The sequence below is a fragment of the Xyrauchen texanus genome, chromosome 2 (assembly GCF_025860055.1).
Source record: "Xyrauchen texanus isolate HMW12.3.18 chromosome 2, RBS_HiC_50CHRs, whole genome shotgun sequence".
In the NCBI taxonomy this organism is placed as follows: domain Eukaryota; kingdom Metazoa; phylum Chordata; class Actinopteri; order Cypriniformes; family Catostomidae; genus Xyrauchen; species Xyrauchen texanus.
In genome coordinates this window covers 40,245,159-40,260,092 of record NC_068277.1, presented here as the reverse complement: position 1 = coordinate 40,260,092, position 14,934 = coordinate 40,245,159, and the positions used below count along the sequence as shown (strand labels likewise).

The 14,934-nt window shown below is 41.3% G+C and overlaps 1 protein-coding gene across 1 annotated transcript in view; it reads left to right on the top strand.

Annotated features, from left to right (window-relative positions):
* Positions 1 to 14,934, top strand: part of prkdc (protein kinase, DNA-activated, catalytic subunit) — a 67,624-nt gene that overhangs the window by 49,636 nt on the left and 3,054 nt on the right. The window contains exons 81-85 of the mRNA XM_052154147.1: positions 7,100 to 7,180; positions 7,299 to 7,370; positions 7,557 to 7,758; positions 9,346 to 9,534; positions 12,819 to 12,958. Coding sequence (XP_052010107.1) covers positions 7,100 to 7,180; positions 7,299 to 7,370; positions 7,557 to 7,758; positions 9,346 to 9,534; positions 12,819 to 12,958 — 684 coding nt within the window. The remainder of the gene's footprint in view (positions 1 to 7,099; positions 7,181 to 7,298; positions 7,371 to 7,556; positions 7,759 to 9,345; positions 9,535 to 12,818; positions 12,959 to 14,934) is intronic.

The following is a 14,934-nucleotide window of genomic DNA, read 5'->3' as shown; positions in this document are numbered from 1 at the left end:
TTGGATCAGTTAATCGGGTTAACTTGATGTAGCTACATTAACATTACAACCAAATACTCGGTTCATCCCGTGAACACTCAATTTTGGTTATTAATTAATTAATTAATAGAAATGTACATTTCCGGGGCAAGGGAAATGTCTTTCTTACTAAGTATTAAGAGCAAGTAGTCAAAATCTATGATTAGTGTCTTTAGATATGAGCTTGAGACACAGACAACTTTACATGTGACATGAACAAGACTTTATTAACTAGACTAAACATTTAAACTACTCTAACATACATATACATACATTCATACAGTTTACCAAGGGAAAGAGGGCTGAAGCAGAATACAGGAAGGCAAGAAGTTATAGCATTGTTTGAAGTTCAGCAGATCAACAGCCTGAGCAAACCATCATATTAGTTCTGACACGCCCTTTTTAGAAAGGGGTTAAGGATACTTAATGTATCAAATAATGAGACTAAGTTTGATACTTGCATGTCCCATTTGAAATAAACTGTCCTGATGCAATTTGTTGAGGCTCCAGTTGATCTTTGATGTTGTCTTGATGAGAGAACCAGTGAGAGTCAGAGGATCTTGGTGAATGGGCAGTCAAGGCCGTAGCCTGGCACGGGCTTGGGAGTCCTTGGGGCCTTTAGTTTGGCATCATTCAGCGAGAGAGTGAGAGAGCACAAGGCTCAGAGAACCAGAAAAGCAGGAAGCCGGAGGAGCATAACAGAGCGAAGAGATAAGAGAGAGGATAGAGAGAGAGAGAAGTGGGCGCAGCAATTTTATACCCTTAGCACACATGTCCCACCTCTCATTGGCTCGACCAATAAGAAGGGTTTGAGTTCTAGGCGGGAATTTGGTTTATTGCTCTTTGTTGAAAAATTGCCCATTGCATGTGCAAGAAAGAAAATAGGAAATATACTTTTAATACTAATATGTTGTTGTTATCGACATATCATGTACACAGTCATTTCAATCTTCAAAATACCAAGTTATAGAGACCAAATATGCCACACATATGATTTTGGTTAACCATAGTATGCAAAGTCTGAAACATTAACCCATTAGTTTGCAAGAAAACATAGATCAAGCACATTTAAGGGAAAATGTGAGATGGCACATTAGATACATGTCAATATTTATCACATGGATATATAGAATATATATATAGGATTAACAGGGTTCATTTCTCTTTCTCAGTAAGAGAATGAAGGGAGGGTCAGCACTTCTCTGAACATTCCTTTGGAGGTCGTAAAGGCCTCCATTACTCTCCATTACAGCATGAGAGAGTTCCTTTGTCAAAGCTCATTTGCATGTTTATGACAGTAAGAGATTTTGGGCTGAATGACTCAAAAGATAGTAAAACATCACGTAATATCATTCTACAGAGATCTTATATTCGAATTCAGCTCGGACAAATCGTAAGGTTTAATTTGATACCAAGAAAGGTATATTTAGTACACTTAATAAGGGAATATACACTGAGGCTATTAAATATGAGGCCTCAGAGTTTAAAACACACAACGAAACAGTTCTAACGAGTTTGATATACCTCAGAAATACACAACATACAGGGATTACACGTATTTCATTAGCAATATGCAGTTCTGTGTTTAACTGAAAAACACACACACACACACACATTTTTACGTTCAAAGTTTCCCCCTTCCTGTCCACACGATAAGCACGTGGTGAGCATGCGGATGTCACATGCGGTTCTCTGTCAATAGTTCATTGTCTCTTTGTCAATACATTTATTGTGCTTGTGGAGGCTGGTTGGCGCTATTTCAGTAATTAGGGGGTTTTTAACAGTAAGTTCTTGTTTGTTCGGGAATCTGTTAAGGCACTGATCCTCCGCCATACCTTACATCCCATCTTGCAGATATGCTATACGAAGCAGACCGTGTTTGGTGTAGTGTCCAATGTACACCCACCCAATCAATTTGCAAAGAATTGATGGTAGTGGTATAACAAATAACACACTTGTGCTTCACTTGTGTGTGTAATTTTTACACATCGACTGATTGACTACACACACCAAGGGCCGAATACACCAATGACGGCTCTGTAACATCCAATCTATAAAATCGGGCAAAAGGGTGAGGCGATGCCCAATTTGCAGCTGCACAAATGTCCTGGAATGTAATGCCTTTAAACAGTGCCTACGAGGTAACCATGCCATGATAGAATGAGCTCTCAATCCCCCAGAGGTCATGATCCCAGACTATTATAACTTAATATAATAACATCTACTACCCAATTAGACAAGCGCTGTCTTGATATGGGTCTGCCCTTACAAGAATCAGAAAGCTGATTTCTCTTTCTGAATGCCTTCGTTCTTTCTTCATACAAACATAGAGTACAAACTGGACACAAACAGTGAAGCCTCTGGCGAGGAAAAAGTTTGCAGTTGAAATGTTAGCAAATCCACCAACTTATAGCTGAGCATGGAATCACTCACATTAGTCACAAAGGCTGGATTCTTTTAAGAGACACTTTCGGTAAAGCATGTAGTTTACTAAACCACTTTACAGTTGTTAAGGCCAATAATAAAGCTGCCTTTAGCGAAAGGAGCTTTAATTCTATACTTTCAACTGGCTCAAAGGGAGGCTGAAAAGGTGCATTCAGGACCACGGACAGATCCCATGATGGAACCAGTGGTTTTGAAACGCTGTTCAAACATCTTGCACCCCTCATAAACCGGCAAATAAGTGGGTTGTCTTAAGAGTCAATCAAAAAGGCCCTGCCTTTATCTAAAAATTCCTGCAAAAAACTGCCACTGAACATGAAAATGGCATAATGTGTCTGTGTGCACACCACTGCTCAATCACAGCCCATTTCCGATCATACACTGAGAACGTTGAAGCTGCTCTCATGCTCTGAATCGTGACACTCAACGCCTCTCACGGGCCAGGCACATATTCTCTTACTCTTTTAGAGTTAGAATGATCAGACTCAGTGGAGGAATTGCATAGAGCATTTGCCCTGGGATGCGCTAGAGCATCCACACCCATATGAGCACTGTCTCTCGCCAGAGAGGAAAAATAGAGGGTTGAGTGTTTTTGTGTGATGCGAGGAGCTCTACGGCAGCTCACCCGTATCTCTCCCACAGCTGACTCACAACCTGAGGTTGAAGTCTCCATTTTCCATAAAGAGGATTTCCTCTGGACAGGAGATCCACCCTGTATTCATCGCTCCCAGAACATGCGTCAACCTTAACGAGAGAAAGCCTGCACCGCTTCACACAATCAGTTTTTGTGGCAGGTTGTGCTCAGTAATGATCGGAGTTCAATCTGAGACCCAGATAAAATATTTCCTGTGAGGGCATCAGACAGCTCTTTGTCTCATTTATATTTAAATTCCTGATTCGCTACATGACACACCAGCCTTCTCGTGTCTATTTCTGCTTGCTGCCATGATGGCGCGCAGAGTAGTAGATCGTCGAGATATGTAGACACTCTGAGATCTGTTAATCTCAGCGATGTTGGCACTGCCACCACACACTTGCTAAAGACTCTAGGTGCTAACGAGAGTCCAAAAGGCACATAAAAAATCCTAAGTTATTCCCTGTTAGGCAGATATTAGAAATGTTCTGTGTGACAGGAAGATACCGACATGAAAATATGCGTCCCTGAGATTGACTGACGTACACCAGTCTCTGGGATGTATAAACTGAGTGTTTTGAGCGTGAGCATTTGTAACTTGTACCTTCTCAGGAATTTGTTTAGATTGTGCAAATCCAGAATGGGACGGAAACCTCCTTTCTTGTGGATGACGAAATAACTGGAGTAAAAACTCAACAACAACAAGGTGGGACAATCCTTGTGCTCTTTTGCTCAACAAATTGGCTATTTGCTCCTCTAAAATTCAAGTCGACTCTTCCTCCGCTGTTGACATTAACATACTGTTGAACAGAGGTGGTTTTACAGTGAACTGCAGCTGATAACCTCATGTTATCGTATGCAAAACCAGGGATGAACTGCATGCACAAATTTATGTGTGAACAGAGGGGCCCGCTAAACCTCTCGATCACCCATGGCATACACCGTTGTGCCCTTGGCCCACTGCCTGGATGCACAGAGTAGGATTTTCTTTTTTCACACACGTATATTTGTACAAACATACCTCCTCTCTTTTCTGGCCCAGTGGGTGGAGAGGGGAGATGCAAACTGAGAGGCACTGGAGGAAGTGATGCTGAGTGGTGGAAAACAAACTCACTTCTTGAGGGATGAGTGGAACAAAGACTCCAAGTGTTGTTCAACCACTCCATGTCCCGAGCCAGAACACTAGTTAGGTTGCCCATCTCGTTTCCCTAAGGGTTAGACGGACTTATGTTTGGCCGCTGTAAACTAAGCCTTGCTACTTGACTGGGGTTGTTTTCGCTGTGCTCCACCCTGCCTTGACTGCTGGGGTGATGGGAGAGGCCTGGCCTGGTCTAGTCTGGGTTCTAAAACCAGATTGTCCACTTCTAAAATGGGTTGTAAACCCGGAACGTCACGGCTGCAGGGGGATTTTTGCAGAAGGCAGGTCTTGATGCTTCCCCATCCTTTTTCCTTAAATCACACTGCTGCCGCATTGTAGACACGGTAGCCCTGTAAGAAATCTGTTTTCTCCTTCTCAGACAGCCAAGAAAAACCTTTAACAGGTAATCTATGTGAAAAAGGCTTATCCCAAAACAGATGCATCTCTGCGACGCATGCTTGGACAGCTGGATTACACTGTTTGACCAGGGCAGCATGAGAAGGCTGCCGTTTGCCATCGTACAGATCCCCCTCTGTACCCTGGCCAGTCTGTTGTGATAGTCAGTCGATGAAGAGCTTGGCTGCTGCCCTCCTACACATTTTGATAAGGTCCAGCTCTCCTTAGACAAGAGAGGGGGGGCGCATTTATCGCACTTCCCGGACGGTAAGGAGGAAGAGAGGGGAGAATGGTATCACCTTCATCCTCCTCACCATCGTCCTCCAGACGATCATCAGCGTTATCCTCCTCCACTTCTGTGTCCCCCACTATGGGGCTGATTCAAAGAGGGGAGGAAGATCTGGGGAAACTTCATCCATGAGATCGCCCCAGCTGTGTTGTTTTTCTGCTGGTGACTGAGACAAATAGGGATCCTCATTATTCTACGCCGCGACCCGCACCCTCCTTTCTAAAACTCTTTGTATGAAACGGGAACAATTTGGGGAACACTCAGGATTAGCGAGTAGTTGATGGGACTCCCTCATCACTGCTGTGATTGGTTTATCAACTGATAGACTGGGTTTTATTGGTGCTTCCAGGATCAGCCACACCCGAGGCGTTACCCCTCCTAGTGAGATACCGAATAATGTTTGAAAGAGAACTGTACATCTGATCAGTTAGAAAAGATATAGCAACGTGAGTCAGAACAGTCTGAAGATCTGTGCTCAGGTTGGTGGATGTAGCTTGAAAGCTCTAGGAGTTACAATTGATTAATTCTGGTCTTAGATCAGGGATTTTGTGAAAACCCTAAACAAAGTCTGTAGAATAACAGTCTGTTGGCTTTGTCAACTGTGGGGGTGTGTGTCGGTGGCGTGGTCGATGACGTTCATCCAGAGAGAAATCTGTAAGGATGCACACACAGGAGTGCTAAAATGTCTAACACCTGTTTCTTATTGCAGTAAGCAATGGGGAGAGCAATATTAACTCTTTCCCCGCCAAACACGGAATTTTCCGGGTTTCCGTGTTTTAGGTGTTCTACGGTAAGGAAGACCCGCGCGCATGTTTTGAAAGAGAACGCAACTCTTTGATCAAAGAAACAGACTGCGATCGTCTCAAACATGAAGAAGTGGAGTATTGAGAAGCTCAAAATATCAGACATAAACATGCCTTTTTATCAGCTTTTTGTCTGAAATGTTGTTTTTTGACAAAACCTACCTCTGTTCAAGTCGCAATAAAAAAGAACAAATGAAGATAAAATAAAATTTTTTTTTTTTTTGCCTAAAAGCAGAGGCTCAGATCTTTATTGTGATATATAGCATCTTCATATATTCATGGAAGAAAATATTCTGCGGGCCATTTAAAATTTAGCGAAAATCGTCAAAAACCCTGGCGGTGGCTGGCAACTTTTTTTTTTAAAACGCTGGCGGGGAAAGAGTTAAGAGGAACCATGGCAAAGGCGAGAAAAGACAGTCACGCTTCAACCGCAGAATTTGTTTGTGTGGAAGCTTAAAAGATATTTTTGAGTGACTTATCATTAAAGACCAACCTTTTGAGTTGAAGCCTCCCGTTTCCTCCTTTCACCCCACAATGAACTCCTTTACACTGTTGCCGAAACCCAAGATCTTGGAGGAAATATATGCCGGCATATATACATCAGGCTCAACATCAGGCTCTGCTTGATCTGTGCCGATTCCAGGAAGTGCTCCAGGATTAAGCAGAGGACGGCACCTGATCCGGAGCACACTGCACCAGGAGAAAGCCCCGGCTGTGACCCCGGACACAGTAGCCCCATGCCTCTGGTCGGCCTCATGAAAATTGGGGCAGAAGGTGATCTGGAGGCATTCTTGGACCTGTTTGAGAGGATGGTCGATATCTGGAGCTGGCCGTGTGCTCAGTGGGTGACCAGACTCATCCCCACTCTTGTCCGGGAAGCACAGCTCGCGACGCAATAGCTACCGGCGGCAAGTATCCTGGTGTACGACGATCTGAGGAAGTCAATCCAGCAGTGGGTCAGTCGCAGCCCTGAACAGCACAGACAGCACTTCTGTTTGATGAAGATGGACGTGCGCGGCCACAGCTGCCATAAGCCATAGCTACCTTGACAAGCAACGTGCCTCTTCAAACCACACTTACAAGGAGCAGGCGTCACAAAATGAGAGCCGCTGACACATTAAATATTCTTTGTTCAAAAACAGCTGGACAGATTGTACAGAACTAAACCAAACTTTAAGTTGAACTACTTTTACCTGGACCCAGCATCAAAACTAATATTTTGGCATCTAATGCAACTTTTGTATGTCTATTAAATGCTTTAATAATGTAACATCTTTGAATCATCTTCAAATTATTATCCTGCTGAGCTTATGCTTCTTTGCACATTTATTAATATTCTGCATATTGAGGAACAAATGTTTATTTTATTTGTATTTTAGGCCCAATGAAAACTATAATAAATGGATAAGTAAAATTGCTGGAAAGGTAGAAGGCATTAGACGATACGCTGAACTGTACAAGTAAGTCAATTCATTTTAATACGACATGTTGATTCAGTATCTTACAATTGCTTTAAAACATGAAGGATCCTTGATTAATTAATATTCATACTGTGCACTTACATTTAATTCACAACAGGAAGGCAAAACGTTCAGACACAGTGAACAACTTTAAGAGAATTGAGCAGATGGTGCCTGATGACCTGTTAAAGTATTTTTGTCTTTTCTATTCAAATCTTATATGATTCCATTGAAGAGACTGTTTATTCAAAGTATTTCTTCTGAAAATGATATAATGATGATTAATTGTTCAGATGTATTAATGATGGTGATTATCAGAACACAACTCTAGCTCATGTAGTCAACTAACAATGATGATGTGACTGCTTGATTTCAGATGTGCCTTTGTGAGGATGAGTACAACACCTGAAGCCTTTCTTTCATTAAGGTCCCATTTCAGCAGCACTCACGCTGTGCTGTGCATCAGTCACTGGATACTGGGCATTGGTGATCGCCATCTCTCTAACTTCATGATCAACACAGAGACTGGCGGCATGATCGGCATTGACTTCGGTCATGCTTTTGGATCAGCAACACAGGTTGGCTTTAGTTATTATTCATTAACATCTATGACCAACATATACAGCATAGTTTAGGTACAGTTGAAGTCAGAAGTTTACATACACCTTAGCCAAATACATTTAAACATTTAAACTTCTGTCTGAGGTCAGTTAGGATCACTACATTATTTTAAGAATATGAAATGTCAGAATAATAGTAGAGATAATTATTTATTTCAGCTTTTATTTCTTTCAACACATTCCTAGTGGGTCAGAAATGTACATACACTTTGTTAGTATTTGGTAGCATTGCCTTTAAATTGTTTAACTTGGGTCAAATATTTTGGGTAGCCTTCCACAAGCTCACAATAAGTTGCTGGAATTTTGGCCCATTCCTCCAGACAGAACTGGTGTAACAGAGTCAGGTTTCTAGGCCTCCTTGCTCGCACATGCTTTTTCAGTTCTGCCCATCTGATTGAGATCAGGGCTTTGTGATGGCCACTCCAATACCTTGACTTTGTTGTCCTTAAACCATTTTGCCACACCTTTGGAGGTATGCTTGTGGTCATTGTCTATTTTGAAGACCCATTTGCGACCAAGCTTTAACTTCCTGGCTGATGTCTTGAGATGTTACTTTAATATATCCACATAACTTTCCTTCCTCATGATGCCATCTATTTTGTGAAGTGCACCAGTACTTCCTGCAGCAAAGCACCTCCGCAACATGTTGATGCCGCTTCATGGTTGGGATGGTGTTCTTCAGCTTGCGAGCCTTACCCTTTTTCCTCCAAATATAATGATGGTCATTATGGTCAAACAGTTCCATTTTTCTTTCATCAGACCAGAGGACATTTCTCCAAAAAGTACCATCTTTAGTTTGTAGTCTGTCTTTTTTATGGTGGTTTTGGAGCAGTAGCTTCTTCCTTGCTCTAGGAGACAGAATGTGTCTCCTTGAGCGGTATGATGGTTGCGTGGTCCCATGATGTTTATACTTGCGTGCTATTGTTTGTACAGATGAACGTGGTACCTTCAGGTGTTTGGAAATTGCGCCCAAGGATGAACCAGACTTGTGGAGGTCCGCAATTTTTTTTACTGATTTCTTTTGATTTTAATATGATGTCAAGCAAATAGGCACTGAGTTTGAAGGTAGGCCTTAAAATGCATCCACTTGTACACCTCCTATCAGAAGCTAATTGTCTAATGTCATAATTTTATAATTTTCCAAGCTGCTTAAGTCACAGTTAACTTAGTGAATGTAAAATTCTGACACACTGGAATTGTGATTTAGTCAATTAAATGTGAAACAATCTGTCTGTAAACAATTGTTGGAAAAATTACTTGTATCATGCACAAAGTAGATGTCCTAAACGACTTGCCAAATCTTTAGTTTACTAATATTAAATCTGTGGAGTGGTTAAAAAATGAGTTTTAATGACTTCAGCCTAATGTATGTAAACTTCTGTACAAGCACAGGTACCTTGATTACTGTTTTAATATGATGATCTTTTTGATGGATATATTTAAGAATTTTTAAACAGGACAGTTGTTGTAATGATTTCTGTAATTTAATGAAGATTGAATTATGGTATAGAGGGCAAGCAATAACCATTTCTTGCATGTGTGTAGTTCCTCCCAGTGCCTGAACTGATGCCGTTTAGGCTGACACGGCAGTTTGTAAACTTGATGCGGCCCATGGCAGAGTCAGGCCTCATCAAGAGTGTGATGGTTCACTCACTCAGAGCCTTCAGAGATGATCCAGACCTGTTACTCAACACCATGGATGTGTTTGTAAAGGAGCCCTCACTGGACTGGAAGGTAAAAGAACTCTGATTCAGAATCAGATTTTGAGCTTGGGAGTTTGTTGTTAAACATGCACACAGAAACAACCAGCTTCCTTTCCTCATTACCACAGCCTTCAATGCCATAATTTAACAGAGTTGCCACAGTCATGGAAAACCTGGAAATATCAGGTCATTTAGAATTGTGTTTTCCAGGCTTATTCTTAATGCTCCCAAAAAAAAATTTGTTAGTTATTGTTCTTGTGTATAGTAATACCAGAGCGTGTAAATCTTTTAAGTTGGTTCTTTTAGTTAATTAGTCAAAACAGTTCTCAGATCGGTAATTCATGTGCAGATTGGTCTTAATCAAAATTATTTGTGCAAATCTTAATTCAGTAATCACAAATACCTGTAAAGCTCGGAAATTCATTGGTCAAAAAGAGTGGGAATTGTGTTATTAATCTGGCCTCATTTTGCTTATTATTTGCAGAATCTAATTTCTAAGGACAATTTAGCTCCAGAAAAATCTAGTTCTGCACTAAAGAGGATCTAAGATCTATTACAAGGAATGCATGGGCTAGAGGCATGCCCCCCGGGAGAATTGTTTTGCAAAAAACAACACCAAAGCGTTCAATTCTGTTGTCTTTGAGAGAAGCAATTTTGAGAAGTATGATTTTCTCGAGTATGAGTAGCGTTCATGTAACCGTTTGCTAAAGCATTTCTTCCAGTAACCGTTCAGACAGATGTGTTTTCGCGCTAAAAAAGGAAAATGCACCACATGAATATAGCAGAACGCAGGTGTCTCAAGACGCGTTTTATAAGTTGAAGTTATTTTAACTTTACACAGTGCCTAAAAATGCAGTGCTCCAGTGAGATATGCTAAAAACACAGTGAAACATGACGCAGTTGTCAAAAGACATCCATCTAGCTAATGTTTACATGGAAAACGATTTAAAAACAGCACAAGCAGACGCAAAACACGTTCAGTTTGAACAGCCCTTTGTTCATATGACATAGCACTAGCTGAAGTTTCTCAAAGTTACCTCTCAAATAGACACCTTTTGGTTTCAGTTGATTGTAGGTACATTTCCACTGTATCCAGCGCTGTTTGTTCTCTGTATTGTAAATATTCCGATACTGTTTTACTGTGTGAGAAACCGCTCCAAATGATTCAGTGAGAGAACACTGAACAAATTGTACTGAATCATGAATCGATTCAGACCTTTTTAAAAGCCTCTTTTGCCAATTCACTGAAAAGAACCGACTCATAAGAATTATTTATTCGCAAATTTCTCATTGCTAGTTCTATTAAACAGCCAACAGAAATACGGGACACACTTTGATTGGTGAAATATTCTGAGATTAACTATTTCTCAGGGCAGTCGGTGCATTCATGGTACACACAGTGCGTGCAGCTGCAGGCACCAGAATGTTCTGAGTTGAGATCTGTCAACAGTGTCATAATTTCGTCCTTCAGTAAATAACAATTGCAGGAATATTAAATGGATAGTTCACCCAAAAATTTAAGTTCTCTTATCATTTACTCAACCTCATGCCATCCCAGATGTGTATGACTTTCTTTCTTCTGCAGAACACAAATTAAGATTTTTAGAAGAATATCTGTACAATGTAATGCAAGTGAATGCTGGCCAGAACTTCTGAAGTTCCAAAAAGCACATAAAGGCGTCATAAAATAATCCATAAGACTCCAGTGTTTAAAACTGTATCTTCAGAAGCAATTTAAGTGTGGGTGAGAAATGTCGTAGAATATTGCGATGAGTTTCTCTAAGTTGAAGAAAACTTTCAGAGTCTTGAGTTCCAGATGCCAAAGTTGTAGTTTATTGATCACCAACAAACAAGAGACCAGTCAGCTGATTGTTCTGACTCTATCCTCCTGAGTTCTCAGTTATATACCTTTTTGTTATCTTCTTGCCCATTATCTCTGACCAATAGAATAATTACTCTTGTCTCTTTCCTTCGCCACCAATATGTTCTGTTTTCCTCACTAATTAAATATTGGTGGAAAATCCCCATCTAATTATTTTTTAAAAACATACATCAACTGGTAACTCCACTTATTTTTGACATAAGTCATAGTTCATGGTAAAAGTGCATCAATTTTAGAAACACCTGTGTATGATACAAACAGCCATGTCCCCATCACATACCTTTTACCTTTGCCCTGCATTTCAGTGTACCCTCATAATGAGGCTGGCCTTGTTTGTTCATACACAGTATCATTTGATTAATGAAAGAAAATACAAGCTCCAAAGATATTTAACTCATCAAGGTAAAACACCATGCCAGAAACATATCATATAAGAGATATCTAACTTATTAAAAGTGTTTTCAGTAAGAAGTGCATCCTGTATTTTAATGAGATACACCATATATTTTAGAGATACGTGTCAGCATAAAGGAAATACACCAAAGATATATGTCAGAATACTACTAATTAACAGAAACAGCAAAACACCAGCTGCAAAAATACAAGACACCATTCATATAATAACTGATTAAAGAATTACATCCTGTATTTCAAGGTTGTATACCATTCTTTGTGTTCTCTGCAGCATCAACACTTTTAGTAACCTCATATGCTCTCTCCTGGCTCACACAAAGGCCTAGAAACTCATATAAGTATTTTGTTATCTAAGAATGATTATTATACCATCTAAAAAATGATTATTCTACAATAGAAACAGATCAATTTTTAAGTCCTTTTTTTTACTATAAATTATTCTCCCCGCCCAATAGGTGGAGATACATGCACCAAGAATGTGAATCACCAAAAACAAAAGAAGAATATGAAATTCAAAGTAGAGATTTATATTAAAAAAGGACTTAAATATTTGTTTCTCATTCCTATCTTATCTCTTCTGAAGATGTAGATATAACCACTGGAGTCTTATAAATCACTTTTATTCAGCTTTTATCTGCTTTTTAGAGCTTCAAATATCTGATCACCATTCACTTGCATTGAAAGGACCTACAGAGCTGAAATCTTTGTGTTTTGCAGAATAAAGTCAAACACATCTGGGATGGCATGATGGGTGAGTAAATGATGAGAGAATTTAAATTTTTGGGTGAACTATCCCTTTATGGGACTTACAATGGAAGTAGACATGGTCATGCAATTAAAATTATGTTTCAAATGTAAAGCCAAGATACATTATACGTATTGGCATGAGACTAGTGTGATTAAAAGCAGTTACTGACCTTGTCATGACCACATAATGCCAGAAGTTTATCAAGTTTAATACCTAGAAAAGTATTCCTACACTGGGAAAACATATTGGTAAATAATGTTCTATGTCACAGAACTTTGAACTGAAGCAGTTGAAGAAAGGAGGCACATGGACAGAGAGTGTGAATACCAAAGAAATAAACTGGTTCCCTCTACAGAAGGTCAACTTTGCTCGCCGGAAGCTAGAGGGAGCCAATCCCTCTATTATAACAAGGTAGCCCAAACCACAAAACTCTGGAATCCCTTAATTTTCCTTTAAACTGACAGTATCCCCTAATAATTTTAATGCAGCTCAGTCACTTGCATTAAAATATTTGTTCTCTTTCTAACATTCGTTCGGGATCTTACTATGGGAATTCGCCTCAGGCATATCCGACACTGGAAGCAATGACACCATGTCTGTCAGCTGATTGACCAATCACAGCAGTTATAAGGGAGCCCCACCTCCCAATATAAGACCCCGCACAGGTCTTTTCTTCATTTTCATTTTCTTCCCTGTAAAGATTATTGGAAGCTATCCTCAGCAGGATAGCAAGGAGTGGTTCCTAAACAGTTCGTGTCATTAGCCGTTCATGTACGTCACAGAGTGCAGCTTTTTTCTTTTGTGAACATATTCACTGTCGAAGTATATATGCTTTTCTGCAGTGTTGATATTTTTTCTCTGGGCATAAACCAGATCTTCAAGGCGGGGTTACATACTTTTTCGGTAGAGTTAAATGCGTTTATAGCTTCTACCTGTGCGCGTGTGGATCTGTAATCCCGCTGAAGGATTCCCACACACTCAGTCTCAGGGTCAGACATGCGCAGGCTGCATTTGCTAATCCCGAGTGTTGCCTGCACTGTTCCCAGTTTGTACCGCAAGTTTTGGAAAGGAAGGTGAGGGTCGCGGTGTCGAATAATGGGGATCCCTGTTTTTCTCCGGCACCAGCGGAGAAAGACCCCGCACCCCAGTCGCAGGAACAGCACAGCTTGGGCAATTTAATGGACTAAGTGCCTCATTTTTTTAATCTGCCCCTTGCGGATTGCGTGGGACAGGGAAGAAGAGGATTACGACGATGATAACCTTTTGAAGGACAATGGCTGGGAGAATGAGGTTGATGCTATTCTCTTTGCTCATTCTCCGCCGGGCAGCGCGATGGACCTTCTTCTGTCCAGGGAGAGCTGGACCTGGTTGAAATGTGTAGACAGGCAGCAGCCAAACTCCATCAACTGGCCGTCACAGCAGGCGGGCCAGGGTGCAGAGAGAGACCTGGATGATGGTAAATGACTGCCGTCTCGTGCTGCCCAGGTAAAACAATTGATTCCTGCCATCCCAGTGTGCATCGCTGAGATGCAACTTTTTGGGACAAGCTGCTTTCCTGTTAAAGGTTTCTCTAGGCTGGATGTGCACGGGATGGATTATCCAGGGATGTCCAGCCCCCCTCCGGTCGAGGCACTGGTGGTGAATCGCCTCCTTCCCAATCATTGGGCAGACTTTTTGTCCTCTCCCCCTTCATTGCCAGAGATTGTCGGCCTCCATTTATCAGATGATCTATTGATCTTCAGCCTTAGCCCTAAGGGCTCTTAATGCCACCTCGCTCCTCACAGCTTATCAGGCTGAGCTGATGGAGGAGATGGGACGGGGTGCTTGACGCAGCATTTTGGGAGGAGATCTGCGTAATTGCGCACGTCAAGAGGAGCTGACCAGAGCTGCGGCTGCAGCATGGGTCTGGCCATCATGGGCAAATGGGCTCTTTGGCTGGGTTTGTCAGAGAGAGAGAGAGAGAGAGACTTCCTGAATGCCCTGGAGGAACGAAAGCCCTTTTCAGGTCTACAGTTTCTACGATGCAGCAGCAGTGCGATTTAAGGAAGAAAAGATGGGGAGGCTTTTGAAACTTGCCTTCCCTGAAAAGTCACTGCTCGAGCTCCGCAGCTGTCGTGTTTTGGGTTCCCAACCCATTTTAGAGGTGGGCAATCTGGATTCAGGACCATCTGTGAGCGAGAGCTACAGCAGTCCCCTCTTCGCTCGTGCAGAAAGTTGGCGCACATACACCGTCCACCACTGAGTTTTATCTACAATAGAACTGTTATCGCATGTAATTCACTGTAAAACCACCTCTCATCAACAAGGTGTTAATGTGTGGAGGGGGAGTCAGCTCAAGTTTTGGAGGAAGAAATATCCAATTTGCTGAGCAAAATCTATAAGGGTGG